The sequence below is a fragment of the Poromitra crassiceps genome (genome assembly GCF_964638095.1).
Source record: "Poromitra crassiceps genome assembly, chromosome: 6".
NCBI classification, from domain to species: Eukaryota; Metazoa; Chordata; class Actinopteri; order Beryciformes; family Melamphaidae; genus Poromitra; species Poromitra crassiceps.
Genome location: NC_139627.1, coordinates 22,326,387 through 22,345,338, shown reverse-complemented (window position 1 = coordinate 22,345,338; position 18,952 = coordinate 22,326,387). Strand labels below are relative to the sequence as shown.

Genomic DNA, 18,952 nt, shown 5'->3' with positions numbered 1-18,952 from the left:
ACTGTGTCCTAGGGAGGTGATCGTCTTGAAAAATTTGGCAAGTTTTGATGAAGATATGGATTGTGCAATAAAGCAGGCCTGCTTGGTACTTTTGGTGGATGGTTGTAAAGATAACGGAGCCTTTTTCCCCGCTATATACTGAGAACAGCCAGACGGGTACAACATGAAACGGAGAGAGTCTGGCAAGTGAGACTACATGTAGATAGATGGATGGATGGATGGATGATAGAAAGAAAGAAAGAAAGAAAGAAAGAAAGAAAGAAAGAAAGAAAGAAAGAAAGAAAGAAAGAAAGAAAGAAAGAAAGAAAGAAAGAAAGAAAGAAAGAAAGAAAGAAAGAAAGAAAGAAAGAAAGAAAGAAAGAAAGAAAATTCATCAATCATATCTTCCCTCTAAATGCCTGGGCTTTGTCATCACTAACTTTATGACAGGTATGTAGTAGGTACACACACACTAGTGGGCGGGGCGGGCCAGCCCGCGGGACCCGGCGGGTTCTGTGTGACCCGTGCATCACTAACACACACACACACACACACACACACACACGAAAAATAGAGGTCATACTAAACACACCAACAAAGAATAGAAAACAATCTTAGTATTACATTATGAACGTCTTCTGTTAAGGATGTGATGGCAAGCTTTGGCGCATTCATTGATACAATATTTACCAGCTAAAACTACACACAATTTATTGAAATGAGTACGATCATCGTACTCATTAAAATTTGAAGCATGGTTTGAACCATGTGCCGGCACCAAACTGGAATAGAAGCACTTAGTCTTGTTTTTTTTTCTTTTGTTTTCTTCTTTGTCTTTTCTTTTTACTATCCCCGTAATTGTGTTTTGATAGGCATCACAGTCGCGTCTAGCAGCTTCCAGGGTATTGAATATGACAGCGTTTGCGCTTTAATGAGCATTTTGACTAGGGGACAAACTAGCTTTGAGTTGTGGATAGGAAATCATTGTACCCATTTTTATTCGTCATTTTCTTTGGCAGACTTCAAAGAGTAAAATCAAAGCACAAGAAAATGTTATCACTCAAAAATTGCCCAATATTGTGGTGATAATGGATGTTCAATGCTTCCTCTGAGGCATTGTCTAAAAATGTTAAATGCATAACCCAGACAGTTAATTTATTTTATTTTATTTTATTTATTTATTTTAATTTTGGAGATGTTGAACAGTTGATCTGCTTGGGCTTTCAAATTGTACATTGCGTTTTTGGATTGCTTTTAAAGACACATTATGTAGAAGTATTAATGAATCTCAATTCCTTTAAAAATCTGTGTTGAAATTTTTTTTCCGCTCCTCCTGTAATTGGATTTGTCAAATGATCCATTAGCCGTCATAATACACATATTTTGTCACCTCCACCCATTGTCATGTTCACGTCGGCCCCTGCTGATTTTTGTTGTGATCTGAACTGCGACAGCCTTCAAAAGTGACACATTGTGTCTTAACGCCGTGCCCTTCTCTCTTCCTCTCTTCAGTATGCGCTGGCACAGAGAATAAGCTGAGCACGCTGTCGGACCTGGAGCAGCAGTACCGCACCCTGAGGAAATACTATGAGAACTGTGAAGTGGTCATGGGCAATCTGGAGATCACCAGCATCGACCGCAGCCGGGACCTCACCTTCCTCAGAGTAAGGGCCACAACTCCATCATCCGCTAGATCTTCATTTGTATGTGTACAAATGTTGTCCGGTGACTTCTTGATCTCGCGGCAAGCCGGTTCGGCGTCCATTTCTTATTCAAGAAGTGGGACAGTGAATATCATAGGCTGCTTTCACCATCGATAACACTTGGGGCCATATCTTACGCCCCAAGTGCTAGGGCAAATCTTTGCTAGTCTCTAGCACTCAAAATGTAACTTTTTTCTTTTAATTTCCACTGGGTCAGTACATCAAAGGACGTGTTTCAGCGCCCCAGTGGTAATTAAAATAAAAAAAAAAATCGATTTTGACTGAGTGCTAGAAACTAGCAAACATTTGCCCTTGCACTTGCACTTGCGCTGATCACCAGATACAGTAAATGTACTGTATGTCTGTGATTACATATTCCCCAATTGCAGGCAGACTAAGCAAAAATAAACACAATTTCACTTAATAATTGTCCCATGTGGGCTGCATGTTGCCCAGTGGAGTTGTTTGCATATCACAGCCAGATATTTCAAAAATGCCCCTAGCCTCCCATTTACTCTGTTTGCACACATACAAATGCTCTGAGATTCAGTAAAAAGTTCAGAACGTCAACTTTGTAATCACCGCCTCCTCGTTCGACCTTGGTGGCCCGAGAGTATCCTACGCTCAGATCCTTCTCTACCAATCAGCGGTCAGATTAGTGTCTCCGCAGCCAATGATATGAGAGGAGAGGAGCATTGCTCTAATCAGGGGTAGTCAGAATGCCTCTCCTGCTCCGAGGGTCTGGCTGATTGCATGTTCTCGCCAGATTGGTCCGAGGCATAGAATAATCAAAATCCAACCTGACCTGATTCTCCCTCATTCATGCAAATCTCTTCTTTGATTACAGCTGATTCGCATGTTTTAATAAAAGGAAAATTACTGTGGCATTAGAGATTAATTCATGTCTTTCAGAAATCTGTCAAATCCTCATCTTAAAGAGGACATGACACATTTGATCATATCACTCTAGTTAATTTGCATTTCACCTCAGGCAAGACAGGGCTCTGTTTTCAAGTCTAAAAGGTACCTAGATTTGCTAGAAAGATTTCAGCTTTTGCCAACTAGGGCACTGATGATGTCACTAGGTTGACTGTACAGTACAGTAGTAAGGATTTTGAATGTTTTGATGAATCAAAATAACTACAATCCAAGTCAGAACCACAATACCATATGCTGTGAACCTGTTAGAATACAAAATCCTTACTACCTGTATGTACTGTACCAACACTTTTTCCCCCAATATTTTATTAAAAAAAAATCTGAACAATGCACAGACAAGACAAACGAACATGCTCAGACACAGGAAAAGAAAAGACAAAAAACATACATATATGATCAACATTCAAAATTGCAACATGATTACCAGCCGCATAAGGTGCTTATGTGCTTGTGAGAGATATCGTGCCTGGGATCTCACACAAGTTGTCCATGAAAAAAACAGCCAGGCGAGTCACCCGTCACCCCTAACCTCATCAAGGTAGGCTAAAAACAGGTCCCAAATGGTTGAAAACTTTCTAAGTGAATTGGTATTCAGGAACCTACGTCTCTCCATCCGTATAACAGAGATCATGTCCGTCAACCACAGTGGGAAAGAAGGTGAAGAGGAAGACTTCCATTCCTTCAGAATGAGTTTTTTGGCAACAGTTGTCCCCTGTGTCAGAGACTGTTGCACAGCTGTAGGGAAGTTCAGAGAGGACTCAGAGCAGCCGAAGATGGCGAGTTCTGCCTCCGGCTGAAGGGTTATTTTGTAGGCCTTAGAGTACCAGTTAAATATTTTGGCCCAGAATCCCATTAGTGAAGGGCAGAACCAGCATGCATTGCATAACGTTATTTACAATTAAGCACATTGACGGTGTTTTGTCACTGGTGCCAGTGCCAGCAGGCCAGCCAGGGCCAGGCAGCAGCTAAAGGAAACATGCTAGCCTTGCTGGCGCTAGCTGTCATGCAATGCAACAAGCTAGCTAGCATAGGTCTAGGTCTAAGGCTGGTTTCACACCGGCGACCCAAGCCTTGCCTATGCCTTGCCTTTACCCACGCTTTTTAATAGGCGTCCGTTTTAGTCAACGAGGCTGTGTACACCGGACGCCTGAGCGTGAACCCTGCGTGTACCCACGCCTTGCCTATGCCTTGCCGATTTTATCGAATAGGCGAGAGTTCTATTTTCACGCCGACAAGGCGCGTGCAGGCAGGCTTTTCTGTCAAGCCATGAAAGAAAAACGCGACAATATCCGTGGGAACTGGCAAAGTCAACTGAATTTCAAAATAAAATTGAGTTTCTACAACAGTATTGAGCAGAGAGAGAGAGCGAGAGAGAGATTGACGGGTGGCTATCACGTGGGGCTTTCTCCCTGTCGGCAAACAAATCTTCATGAGAGAGAATAGCGACCGAAGAAGCAAGATGGACAATGTTGTTGTGCCAGCACATATTCTTGCAAGATCACCTCTCTAAAATGTCCGACTATAGTCAGACCTGGTTATACATATCCAGCATCAATAGAACATTAAATATATCAGATTTATTTTACCTAGAGGCTACCCATGACAATTCTGGACAACACGTGAAAAAATACAGTCGGGAGAGAGGAGAGGCGCTTGTGACTCGGCTCCAGGTTCGGCGTGCAAAAGGCGTGCGGTGTGATCGCAAAAGCGTGTAACAGGTTCACGCCCAGCTCGGCGTAGGCGTGGGTTGAGGCAAGGCAAGGCGTGGGTCGTCGGTGTGAAACCAGCCTAAGATACTGAACGAAAGGTCTTGTGCCTGCCCTGCCCTGAGTGACGACCTGACCACTGACGCCCCCCTCCAATAAACAAGCCAATACTGCCACTTAGCCGCCAGGATTTGCAACTGCAGTATTTTCTCTGAGTCTGACTGATTGTGACAAAGACATCAGGTAGTCAGACTCAGACAAAACATGAAGTTACACACTGACTGAATTATTATCGTTATAGAAAAAGTAAATAAAAATACATATATTATACAACACCCGCGACCCGGGCCGCATGTTGTTTATTCTACCCAGATCCGAGCCCGCAAATAAAATGAAGACAAAATAACACCCGCCCTCCGCATTTTTTTGCGGGTACCCGGCGGGGCCCCGCGGAACCCCGACCCGATGCAGGACTCTGGTGTCCTGTGTAGGCATGGGTCGATTTCCGGTTTTACCGGTTCGGTTCGGTATACGAGCCCAAACCGGTTTGATCACGTGCAAACCGGAAAAACCTAAAAAAAAAAATTCCCCCCCCCCCCCAGTCCATTCTGATTGCACTATTGTTCGTATTAGCCTCTTCTCAAGTTGCACTAGTAGGCAAAAGTCTTATTTTGTTTATTATGTTGATGTTTGAAGAAAAGTTAAGCTGAATAGTTATGAGAAATAAAAACAGTGTGTTGTTACAGTTAAAAGGTTCTGCTTATTTGTATTCAGTGTTCGTGCTGGTTGGCAGCATACCAGCTTAGAGGTGCATTATCGCCACCAACTGCAGCCGCTTTGATACGTTTTTTTGGGGAATATCGAACCGGTTTCAAAATGTTCAAACCGACCCATGCCTATAGGCCCTATATTGTGTGAATTTGTGAGTTTTGAAGTTTATAAGGCAGCTCAGCTGTAAGCCAATCCATTCTGATTGCACTGCTTGTGTTTTTATTAGCCTTTTCTCAAGTTGCACTATAGGCAGAAGTCTTATTTCATTTATTATTTTGATGTTTAGAAGAAAAGTTGAGCTGAATAGTTATGAGAAATAAATACAGGGTGTGTTTGTTACACAGGTGTCCTGCTTCTTTTTATTCAGTATCATTGCTGGTTGACAATACCAGCTTAGAGGTGTATTATCGCTATCAGGTGGACTGAAGTTGCACTACAGACAGTTATGGGCCACACTCGGGAGCCCTGCTTAAAATTTTTTTTTTTTTTTTTTTTTTTTTATTACAAAAAAAATCTGTATACCGGTTCGATCCGGTTTAGACGGCAATATCGAACCGGTTTTAAAATTTTCAAACCGACCCAGCCCTAGTCCTGTGTTGTCTGAGGTGAAATGCAAATTAACTAGTCATATGATCAAATCTTTCATGTCCTGTTTAAAGTTGTTTTACTCGCCTAAACATAACCAAACTTGTTGCAGTGATGTTTTAAAAATAATTGTTGAAAATTTACATTGAGATTGTAGGTTTGCATCAAATGCAATATTTTAGAAATGTAAAAGGTATTTTTGTGTATGTTGCGATTGTACGTATCCGCGGATTGCAGAAACGTACAATGCCGACATTTTCTTCTGGTGTTTGGGTTGGGGATGATGCTGGAGGAAGGTAGGGTATCAACAGGCTGATGCTGGAGGAAGGTAGGGTATCAACAGGATTATGATGGAGGAAGGTAGGGTATCAACAGGATGATGCTGGAGGAAGGTAGGGTATTAACAGGATGATGCCGGAGGAAGGTAGGGTATCAACAGGGATGATGCTGGAGGAAGGTAGGGTATCAACAGGATGGTGCTGGAGGAAGGTAGGGTATCAACAGGGATGATGCTGGAGGAAGGTAGGGTATCAACAGGGATGATGCTGGAGGAAGGTAGGGTATCAACATGATGATGCTGGAGGAAGGTAGGGTATCAACAGGGATGATGCTGGAGGAAGGTAGGGTATCAACAGGGTGATGCTGGAGGAAGGTAGAGTATCAACAGGATGATGCTGGAGGAAGGTAGAGTATCAACAGGATGATGCTGGAGGAAGGTAGGGTATCAACAGGATGATGCTGGAGGAAGGTAGGGTATCAACAGGCTGATGCTGGAGGAAGGTAGAGTATCAACAGGATGATGCTGGAGGAAGGTAGGGTATCAACAGGATGATGCTGGAGGAAGGTAGGGTATCAACAGGCTGATGCTGGAGGAAGGTAGGGTATCAACAGGATGATGCTGGAGGAAGGTAGGGTATCAACAGGATGATGCTGGAGGAAGGTAGGGTATCAACAGGATGATGCTGGAGGAAGGTAGAGTATCAACAGGATGATGCTGGAGGAAGGTAGGGTATCAACAGGATGATGCTGGAGGAAGGTAGGGTATCAACAGGCTGATGCTGGAGGAAGGTAGGGTATCAACAGGATGATGCTGGAGGAAGGTAGGGTATCAACAGGATGATGCTGGAGGAAGGTAGGGTATCAACAGGATGATGCTGGAGGAAGGTAGGGTATCAACAGGCTGATGCTGGAGGAAGGTAGGGTATCAACATGATGATGCTGGAGGAAGGTAGGGTATCAACAGGGATGATGCTGGAGGAAGGTAGGGTATCAACAGGATGATGCTGGAGGAAGGTAGGGTATCAACAGGGATGATGCTGGAGGAAGGTAGGGTATCAACAGGGATGATGCTGGAGGAAGGTAGGGTATCAACAGGATGATGCTGGAGGAAGGTAGGGTATCAACAGGATGATGCTGGAGGAAGGTAGGGTATCAACAGGATGATGCTGGAGGAAGGTAGGGTATCAACAGGATGATGCTGGAGGAAGGTAGGGTATCAACAGGATGATGCTGGAGGAAGGTAGGGTATCAACAGGATGATGCTGGAGGAAGGTAGGGTATCAACAGGGATGATGCTGGAGGAAGGTAGGGTATCAACAGGATGATGCTGGAGGAAGGTAGGGTATCAACAGGATGATGCTGGAGGAAGGTAGGGTATCAACAGGATGATGCTGGAGGAAGGTAGGGTATCAACAGGGATGATGCTGGAGGAAGGTAGGGTATCAACAGGATGATGCAGGAGGAAGGTAGGGTATCAACAGGATGATGCTGGAGGAAGGTAGGGTATCAACAGGGATGATGCCGGAGGAAGGTAGGGTATCAACAGGATGCTAGTTGTGTGGGAGAGGGAGCAGAGGTGGAATAGCTTACATGAATGCTTACTTCCAATGCGGTTTGAAGGACACACATTCACAAGGGCGCACACACACACACACACACACACACACACGCGCGCAACATCAGGTGATGACAGCTCTCGGCCCTCCAGGCCCACAGCAGTAATGGTGTGGTAATGAGAGGTCACAAGGAGGCAGGGGAAGTCACTGTAGTGGAATTTGCTGGAGGAAGAAAAAGCAGCCATCTATTTGTTGAATTCAGCTGCTCCTATTGACCTCTGTTGGCCCTCTACCTCTCAACAACATCAGCGTTAGAGCATGTTGGCTGCACTCTGCACCGCAAACGCCATCCCACTCACATTGATTCCAGTCTATTTGGGGGACTGGGGAGCTCCCCTGGTGTTACACTGAAGTGCTGACTGCATTGCTGTGGGCTGAGCTACACCGCCTGTAAGTACAGATGCTTTGCTTCTGCAAAAAAAAGAAGAGGGGGAGGGGGCAATCCTCCAGCTAGGCCTGCTGCATGTTTCATATTTTGCTTTCGTTTTGTTGCTTTGTGTGCGTATATTCCCACAGGGATCATTTAAAGTGACTGTGGCAAAGTGATTTGTTTATATCAGTCAAAAGTAAAAGGGTACCGCCTCATCTCTTGTGCATCAAAAGTTTGCACAGACCAAAAGAATCAAGATCAAAGCTACATAATACAATAAGGATTATAATATGGCCTCGTCCCCTACCACGCAAACACACCCCAGATGATATGAAGAAAAAGAGAGCATTGGACCCCTGCAGAGGTAATCCACCTGGCTCCATTGACTCTGAAGTCCAGAGAGCAGGAGAGCGATGGTCGTAACTAGGGGTAACTAGGGGTAACTAGGGGTGACTAGGGGTAACTAGGGGTGACTAGGGGTAACTAGGGGTGGGCGATATGGCAAAAATATCATATCACGATTTTTTCAGGCCGGATCACGATCCACGATCTTATCACAATTCTTTTTCATATTGGTTTTTAAGACTATTTTGCAAGTTACTGAACAGTACAAGTACAACCAAACTAATTTCAGGGTTCGTATGGTCATGAGAAACCTAGAAAAGTAATGGAAATTTAAAATACAATTTGTTTTATAAATATTTTCATGTCATTAATTTACGCTGAGTTTCCAATAATTCATGTGCTAAAAGATAATGTTCACAAGCATGCAAACACTATCTATCTATCTATCTATCTATCCATCCATCCATCTATCTCTTGGTTCACTGTTATTTATACAGTAGGGTTGGGCGATGGGATGAATATATTGGCTATCTGCGATTGAGTTGCGTGATTGTCATTTGTCAATTTGCTAATTTAATGGAGAGAGAGACCGACAGACAGAGCGTGGGGACAGAGCAGAGACATGCGGCTCAACACACACACACACACACACACACACACACACACACACACACACACACACACACACACACACACACACATACACACACACACACAGCGTTGAGCTTTAAGCAGTGAGAGAGAGGCGGGGGGAAAGAAAATAAAAGATAGAGCAGAAACGTGCTCTCCTGAGAATACGAGGCAGCAGGATGAGGGCAGATTAGGAGCGTCCTCGCATTTAAAATAACTGCCAAGTCCGACTGAAGCAAATTAAACTCAAACTATCACAAAGAGCACCCGAGATTCAGACACTTTTTGCGCGATGAGTTCCGCTCTATGGGGGGTACGTGGCGCAGTCGGTAGCGCTGTCACCTCACAACTAGAAGGTCCTGAGTTCGATTCTCGCCTGGGACGCTGTGGGCGCTGGAGTTGTGACCCCCCCATATGTTCAGTGCCCACTGCCCAGGTGGGCTATCTCGTCGAAAGGGCCTTTCGGTGTGGAGTTTGCATGTTCTCCCCGTGCTCCCCAGGGGGTTCCTCCGTACATAACCCCCCACTAAAAACATGCAGAAGATCGTCATCCGACCAGTGACGACAACATCCGAAGTTGGTCCCCGGGCGCTGGAAAGAAAAAGCGACCACTGCTCCTGGCCTGCCCCCTGGAGGAAAGGACAAGCCTGGATGGGTCAAATGCAGAGGACAAATTTCACCGGCCACCGCATGAGTGTGTGTTTGTAGCCGCATGCATGTGTTGAAGTGTTCGTGTGACAATAAAAGACGGGCTTGTCCGTCTGAAATCGTGTTTAAAAATCGTGTTTATGTGCCTGTTTGTCTCTCTGCCAGTGCCCGCATGTCTGTTTAGTGTGCGTGTGTGTGGCATGTCAATGTTAACGCTGTTCATTGTAACGAGCAGAGCGTGTGTGTGTTTAGGCTATCGTCCGGCTCCGTCCCCAAATTAATTAACTCTATTTTTAACGTCCCCGGGATGACGGGAGGTCCTTGTCAAGGCAAGCGCTGGTTAAGTGTGTGTGTGTCGGGCCCGGCGCCATGAGGGGGCCAAAAGGGGCTTTGCACCCTTCAATTTTCTGCCCCCTCACTTATTTATTTTTTATTTATTTTTTTAAGAATAGTTCATCTATAAAGGCCAGTTAGGCAATGTTTGTACCTGACATGTTTCAGCTGCTGTTTCTGCAGTCTTCATCAAATTTTATCAGTTTAAGTTGATGTAGGCTACCCCCTATAAACATAGCTCTGTTGTTTCAGAATTGGCAGGGAAGCGCTATTTGCTGTGCTTTGGTTGTCACAAGGTGTCAGAGATGTAGCTATTTATTAAATTTGAACCTCACTGCATGTTGTAGTGATCATGACGTGATTAAAACACACACACACACACACACACAGAGAAAGCATGCCATGAGCAGAAAGATGGAGACAACGCATCTGATCACTTTATTTCTTTAATTTAATGAACCTGGCACTGACTGGCTATTATTTTGTTTAGTTTTTTGTCAATTTTTGCAGTAATTGTTTATTCTATGACTTTTCATATAGACATATATGTTCAGAGTGCTCCAGACAGGTCCCGCATTTCACGTTATGCAAAGCTCAGCTCTATTAATGCCTTAATCTGCTGCTGTGAAATAAATGTTTTATTTGATTTTGAATAGTAGTCTTTCTTGTGTTGTTATTGCGCTTTTCAGAGGTTATTGTGGTTAAAAAGTCCAGAAATAGGCATAGCGGGTATATAACCTATGTTTTACGATAAAAAAAACCCCAAAAAAAACGATCTGTCTGGAAAGGCAGATCGTGGAGCCATTCTGATCGTGAACGATCTAAGATCGTCATATCGCCCACCCTTAGCCGTAACGAGCATGTGCGTTTACTGTTCAACTCCACAGAAGCACTTTCAAAGAGTGGCTTTGGAAGAGCAATCACACTCTCTGTTTAGAGCTCATTCTGGCTGTTAGCTCGGCTGCATCGGCTCATCAAGGGAACGTAACGTAAAAATAGTGTTTTCAGGTTGAGGTCGAAGGTGCTTCCGGCTACAAGCACCCCCCCCCACCCCCCCCCCCCCCCCCCCCCCCCCGCCCTGTACCTGCCACCTGGGCTGCTGCTCATTTACAAAATGGCTCCCTGTGGCGCCGACTTGCCAGGTTCCTCCACCTTCCCACGGCTGGCAATTAACGCAGGTTAATTGAACATGCTAATTAGGAACACAGGGTGCCAAACAGCAGGGGAGAGCAAGAGGGCAAGGTGCAGCGTGTATTTTTAGGGGATATTATTATTATTATTATAAAACACATTAATAACACGCTTCCCCGACAGACAAAATCTTCACCTTGAGGTGGAGATGAAGGGGAGGGGGCGGGGCAGAACAGCGGTGCACAGCAGCTTCCCGTCCCGCCTGTCTCGGGGCTGTGATTGAAACTGATGCTTGCGCTCTGGCTCCTTCTTTTAAAGATAGACGAGAGATTGATGGCTGCCTCCCAAAGCCCCCCAAACAGCTTTAGTAGTAAATAGAGTCCATCTTCCAAACTGCCTCTACGGCCGATGAATCAACGCTCACTCAGTGATTAATAACTGCAATTCACCACCGTGACTCTCTCCCTTCTCTCATCGATGCACATGCACATTCAAAGCGACAGGCAAACAGAGAGCTTTTAGCACACATGCAGTGTGTACACAAGAAGCTGGCCCTAAAAGCAAAACCCGGATCCTTCTACCACACCGTAAGCACACAGTGCACAAGCATGAGCATGGAGGGAGGGGAGGTGACAAGTCGCACCTGGCTTCATGTGTTCTAACGTGACATTTTTAATTCATTATTCCCGTCTGTTTGATATGAACGGGGTGCCAAAGAAAGCAGCTACACACTCCTGCGTTTCGCTATTCCCTCATGTCGCTTTCTCGCGTGCATCCACTCATAAATGGATCTGTGAATCTGAAATATTCATTTTCCACTCCTCCGAGACTTGCCAGGCGCCCACATCACTGTGAGCTCAGATTGTTTGTCTTCCCATTGTTCATATTAATAAACAGAGAAGTTTCCACCTATATTAACGCAATGATCAGAGGGCTTAAAGACCTCCGGCCAGGTTATACTGGATTTGCAACATAGGACATTTTAGATTCACAAACTGTTGTCGAAGAAAAATACAAACCCACGTGGGTTTTTGTTTTGTATGCATTTTATCCAATCATATTCAGGGCAGCAAAGCAATATTTTACAATTAATTACCAATGGAATGCGATAAAAAAAAAATCCAATGAACAGTACTGTAAGCTACTTTCTATCACAATGTAGCACAGATTCCATGGTGTAACACAGCTGAAATATGGAAATTAAGTTTATGAAAGCTGGTGGAGATACACACGTGCGTCACTGAGACAGGAGTAAAAAACAAACGCTGATAAGAATGGATTGAATACGGGTGGAGATGGGAAACCACACTTGGTGCCACAAATTAAGTGAACCGGGTGTTTGTTCTGTTCAACCATCAGAAAGAAAGTGCTCTTTCCACATGGGGTAAATCCCAGAAACATAACACCTTAGTTACAGCTGCCGATCCACCCGTCTTTCACAATGTACCATCATCATTCAGCATAGACACGTGATTATTTGCCTTGGCTGTTCTCTACGGAGCCCCTTTTTTTATGTGGGAATCCACACGGGCACAGATTGGCTAACTCTGTGCATGGCTCCATGCACATGGATTAGTAAACCGTGCTGCTCTTGAATTAGCAATCAGTGATGTGATGACTGTAGTGATATGATGACTGTAATCAGTGGTTATGGCTCACTCTAGGTGCCTAATTGCTACAGCTCACTATATGTATGCCAAGCTGTGTAGAATGGTTATGGCTCATATGCCTAAAAGTTCCTCTTTCAATTCAATTAAATTCAAACTTTATTTCAGACACAAGCGCAGGTCCATATAAAACAATACAAGACATAAAATACATAAAGATACATTATAAATGCAAAGACAACACTAAAATAAATACAAGGCATCATAAAACTTAGAAGCTATTTCTCCAATGTCGCCACAAAGGAGAATAGAACCTGGTGTTGCTTAAGGCAGGATTGGTTAAGGCCACAATAACCCTGTTCAGAGGCATCTAATCGACACATAAATCTGTACATGAGATTTCTCAAAAGTGCATTTAGTGTGGGTATACCCATAGTGACAAACAGCTGACTGGCACTATGCCAACGAGGGACACGCAAGCGCAGTCGTAGAGCATCATTATAAGCCACATTATGTTTTTTCATGCTGCTTTTTCTGTTGCTGCCCCACAGGTGAGCAGTGTACAGTGGCGTACAGTACGTTCTGGACAGTGACACTTTGACATCAGCTGTACACATATGGAATTTACGCATCAACATGTTTGCCTGGGCGTACAGTTTATGTCGCTGTCTCATAATATCATTATCATCAGACATATCATCAGTGATACAATGGCCGATATATTTAATCTCGTGGCACACTGCAAAGACGTTGCCACTCAAATAAAACTGGGGGAAAATTAACTTGCGGGCTTCTTTACAACGTACAATCATAATGTTACTCTTCTTGGCATTGTAAAGGATGTCACATTCTGCCCCACAGAGAACATATGTTAAGCAGCTGTTGTAACGTTGTAACGTTGATGTTTTTAATGTAGATATTACACATTTGTCTGCATGCTTTACTAATCTGTGGACACGCGTGCCCCCCATGTCAGGCTCTGGATGTTTTTTGCTTCACGCCCTGGGATCAGCATGCCCATCAGCCCCCCGGCCATTCCATTGGCTACTAGCATTTACAAGTGGAAACAGTCAATATGTCCATTAGGCTGAGAGAAGAGGAGAGAGGGAGAGTACGAGCGGAAGTAAGAGGTCGGATAACAAATACTGCATCTTATGTTCAGATCTTGTATTACACTGGCATCTTATAGGACAGAGAACTCTCCTCTCTCTCTAACCCTTTTTTATGTACGTTTTGAGCTTGTTTCCTTCCTCCCTACATGTATAGCTCGCTCCCTATGTCTCGTATTTGCCACTTTACATTTTCCCGTCTAACAAAGAAAGTTAAAAGATTGCATTTCTATTTTTACGCGTTTCATTCGGATGGCTCCCTCTCCCTATCAGGGCCTGTGTGCTGAAGTGGCTCTCTGGAAAACGAGGGTATGGGTCTGCTAATGCGGCCCTCCACGAGGCTTGTTTGAAGTGATCACTTGACCCACTGCCTGTTCAGATAGCACACAGCTGTCACAGTGATGCTTAGCAGGTGGAAACAGCATGAGGGGAGAGCAGGAACACAGGCTAAAGGTCCTTACACACCGAGCACGTTTTTTTCGTGCGATTAATTCGCACGTCAATAATATTTTCCGAACCTATATCAGTCAATGCAACCGTGCATACCGACGGCGAAGTTTCGCTGAGCGTTATTGCGGTGTTTATTTTTTCGAACCACGTTCGATTTTTCAGAAATTCGCTTCCGACGTGTACACATCTGTGGCTGTGATTGACAGGTGAGTCAAAACTCGCATCGCAATTTCGTGCCGTATATTCGCATCGCTCTTGATGTGTAAGGACCTTAAAGGTCCATGTCGGATCACTTGAGCTGGGTATCTACCCGACTGTAAGTGGAGGAGCATCTGCTATATATACCACTCTTCAGCCTAAGTTAACACCTGCATGTCAAAAATAGCGCCATTGTGTGCTCACAGTCAAACAAAGCAGTCCATTTCAATAGCTTGATGTGGGATAATACAGAGTGGCTTAGCTGGAGTAAATGTAGGCAGTGTCAGAAGTGTCCTCCCATGCCACTCCCACTTTCCTTAGTTGTCTTGACCCTGCTTTGCATTAAGACAAAGGGGCCAATTATGGGCTTTTAGTGCTTAATTTGGAAACACCAAGGGATGGATGTTCCCACGAGCCGGTGTGAAGGGGAAACGTTCCGGAACATCAAGACCCATATAGCTTACTGTAGAACAGCCTAAATAAATGTGACTAAATGACCCATCATGACCTCAGAGCTCCTACACTACTGGAACATCAAGACCCATATAGACAAGTTTCCTGGGCCGTTCCTAGGGCGGCGCCATAGCAGCCTTTCGTGTCACCGGCTTCCGGTTAAGTCCACATTGCGTCCACAGCAGCGAGCACATCAGAAGGCAGCAGCCGAAATATCCAAACTTTCAGCTGATAACTTTCAACTTTCAGCTACACTAACGTTAGCAGACGTTATTAACAATGGGTTATTCTGGAACACATTGTGCAGTGCGTGGCTGTCACAAAACACAGTGCGCGTTTCCATCCACTGCTATTTTGCGAATTATAGAGCTGACAATCACCTCGTGTTTGAGGCTGTCTGAGCTGCTGATCAGCTGCTAGACCCGATATACAGCTCTGTTAAACACATCTAACGTTATTAATTTAAAGTTTCTTGATGATCTACAAGTAGACAAAGGTACCATAACGCCATTTCTGGATTACCAGGTGCGACTCGGCAAACTAACGTTATAATCCCAACCCGATCTCCCAATTTTTTTTTTAAATAATATATGTTACAATTTCGTCTCCGAAATTGTAAAATGGTAATCCACGGAGCAGATAGTAGGTGAATACAATTTCATTCAAGTCTAGAAGTGAGTCGCCTTAAAGTTAATATCCCAGTCTTCTTCTGTTTACCACGGCGGGTATTATGCTGCGTATTTACCATGATTTACTGTGTGTAGCCCTATTGTGTGGAGGCTACACACGGCATGTCATGTTTTGCAGTGATCAAGGCAAACTGGGTTGTTTTTGAATGGAGAGACACCTAACGTTAGTCTGGCTGACTGTGACAGAGGAGAGGACAGTAACCTAACATTAACCATAGAACAACAAGGACAAACAGAACATTCATCCCCACATCCATTGGACTAATAAACGGACTCGGACACCCCCCCCAAACCCCCCACCCAACCCCCTCCCCTAGCCCAATCTTGTGATGTGTTCACGTTGCCAATAATTGTTGTTGTCTTGTCTTGTGCTGTTGTCTTGTCTGATGCTCTTGATGTCCTTTTTGCCAACGACCATGATGTACAAACCAATTTTCCTAATGGACAAATAAATACTTCATTCATTCATTCATTAGTCTGACTGACTGTGAGAGAGGAGAGGACTGTAACCTAACGTTAGTCTGACTGTGAGAGAGGAGAGTACTGTCACTGTAACCTAACGTTAGTCTGACTGACTGTGACAGAGGAGAGGACAGTAACATAACGTTAGTCTGACTGACTGTGAGAGAGGAGAGGACTGTAACCTAACGTTAGTCTGACTGTGAGAGAGGAGAGTACTGTCACTGTAACCTAACGTTAGTCTGACTGACTGTGACAGAGGAGAGGACAGTAACATAACGTTAGTCTGACTGACTGTGAGAGAGGAGAGTACTGTCACTGTAACCTAACATTAGTCTGACTGACTGTGACAGAGGAGAGGACTGTAACCTAACGTTAGTCTGGCTGACGCTTCGGAGCTTTTGAGATAGTTCATTGCGTTGCCGTCCACCGCCATTGATTCCTCAAAATACGCTATAATCCTGCCTGTAGTTACGTTCGGCCATTTACACATATTATCTTCCCATGTGTCCACTGTCAACGGGTGTGGTATAGACACTCTTTCATTAGATAGGAGACTCGCAGAATGATCCCAAGTTTGCATTTTTTCGGCGGTCGCTATGGCTACTACGGTAGTACGTTACGCTTCTCCGTATTCACAAACACCGGAAGCGACTGATCGCGGCCGAGTCCGGAAGCAAACCGGAAGTGCCCAGGAAACTTGTCTATAGCTTACTGTAGAACAGCCTAAATGTGACTAAATGACCCATTAGGACCTCAGAGCTCCCACTACTGGAACATCAAGACCCATATAGCTTACTGTAGAACAGCCTAAATGTGACTAAGGCTACGTTCACACAGCCATCCTTAGTGCTTGAATCTAATCTTTTCCCCCCTAAGTGACTCAGGTCAGTCTTTTTCATGACTGTGTGAACAGTACAAGTCACATTGAAAGTTACTTTTTTAACACATTGAGTGCCAGCGACGCCATATGGCGTCAAGAGAAATTTACCGTAGGCTGCCAGCGACGCCAAATGGCGTCAATAACTCCAAATTCATATTTTGACGGGGGAATGTCGATCTAAGCCTCTTACATCGCCTCTTACAATATGGGAGCTATTGAATGTGTCTAACCTATTTTACAGAACCCTTAGGTGGCGACAGTGCCCTCCCGATTAGACAACGGCCAGGAGAAAAGAGAGAAGAAGTCATGAGGAAACGGAAATCGCCATTGATATGCTTGAAGCATAACGTCGTTAGCTGTGCCTGTGAACAGCAGTCATCTGCTGCCACAATTGAGCCCCATCCGTGTCCGCTGCGATAGTCCATCCATATGATTTAGTTGCCGATACGGCGACACCAGCGTCTTTATGAAAAGTGACATTATTCTCAGCTGGGAGCCGAGGACACGCTGTAAAAAAGCGGGGGGTGCGCAGGGCTCGACGTTAACTTTTAAAAGTGGTTGCCGGAGGGGCAACCTGGCAAGAGCTTTTGGTTGCCCGAATAAAAATATGGTTGCCCAATTTTAGTCGCTTTATATTTTGAGTAATTAAGATACTATGCAGTCATAAGCCGGCTTAATAATGACGATGTGACAGAAAAGTAAGTATAATAATCTATAGTATAGTATAATAGGCCTATTCAGTGTGCGCACCGGGTGTAGTAGTAGTAATAATGATAATAATAATAATAATAAATTTGTGTCATTTCGTTTTCTAAACAAATCTTATTTTTTGTTTTTATAATGCATTTGCACTGAAAGGATTTAACTAATATTTGTGAACTTTCATTTTCATATATTTTTCAACAGTTATTGTTCATATTGTGCTTAATTTATTAATTAAAAGCGTTATTGATAATTAAGTAGCCTACCCTCCTCCAGGCCCGGCTCCAGACCCAAGTTACAGAGGGGGCCTGCCCCTAGCTTGGGGGGGCCAAGCTACCCAAGGGGGGTCCGGGGGGATTCTCCCCCGGAAGAAGATTTTGTACATTTTAAAGTAAAATTCGTCAACCTGGTGCATTTGAGAGCAAAATGAAGAGGCTAAATCTGTGAAGAACTACACACATCTCTAATGTGTTGTGACTTTACAAATAATTAGGCCTAAACTAGGGATGCACCGATATGAAAATTTTGGCCGATGCCGATAACCGATATTAACATTGCTGTTATGTCCGATAACCGATATTTACCGATGTCGATATGATCTGTATAAAACCACATTTTTATGATCATCACATTTTGTACATACTGAAAAACACATGTTAACTCATTCACTGCCAATATCTGACTGGCATTTTTGGCACAGGCCAAGTATTTCCATAATGTTTGGTCATCTTTCAAGACCCACAGTAAATTCTGTACTAGGACTACAGTGATGTCCAATACCTCGAAATGAAGATCTAAGTCTCTACTTTCACCCCCAAAAAGAAAGTTAGCTTTTAGCATGTTCTGTACTCTACTTATAACCCTTTTTATACACCCCATGTTCATCAAAAAAGCCTGTCTGGGAAGAGAAAAGGGAGAAAAAAGCATTTTTGTAAAAGGGCACAATCTCAGGCATAACTCACTCTCAATTCTTTTATTTTGAACTGTATTGACATCAGACATGTAAATATTATTCGTTAGGACACAAATGACAAAAAAAAAAAATATATATATATATATATATACACACATGAAGTGCTTTTTTTTTTACATTCAACAATACAGTTTACTCGGTGTGAGTGTGCAGACAGACAGACAGACAGACAGACAGACAGACACACCGACAGACAGACAGACAGACACACAGACACACACACACACACACACACACACACACACACACACACACACACACACACACACACACACACACACACACACACACACACACACACACACACACACACACACACACACACACACACACACACACACACACACACACGATCCCCGTTTTAGATTTCTAACCCAACATAGGATAAGCAATA

At 44.1% G+C, this 18,952-nt stretch overlaps 1 protein-coding gene across 1 annotated transcript in view; it reads left to right on the top strand.

Annotated features, from left to right (window-relative positions):
* Positions 1–697: 697 nt before the first annotated feature.
* Positions 698–18,952, top strand: part of erbb4b (erb-b2 receptor tyrosine kinase 4b) — a gene marked incomplete at both ends in the record, with an annotated part of 355,388 nt that continues 337,133 nt past the window's right edge. Inside the window, 2 exons of the mRNA XM_083638160.1 lie at positions 698–701; positions 1,492–1,643. Coding sequence (XP_083494286.1) covers positions 698–701; positions 1,492–1,643 — 156 coding nt within the window. The remainder of the gene's footprint in view (positions 702–1,491; positions 1,644–18,952) is intronic.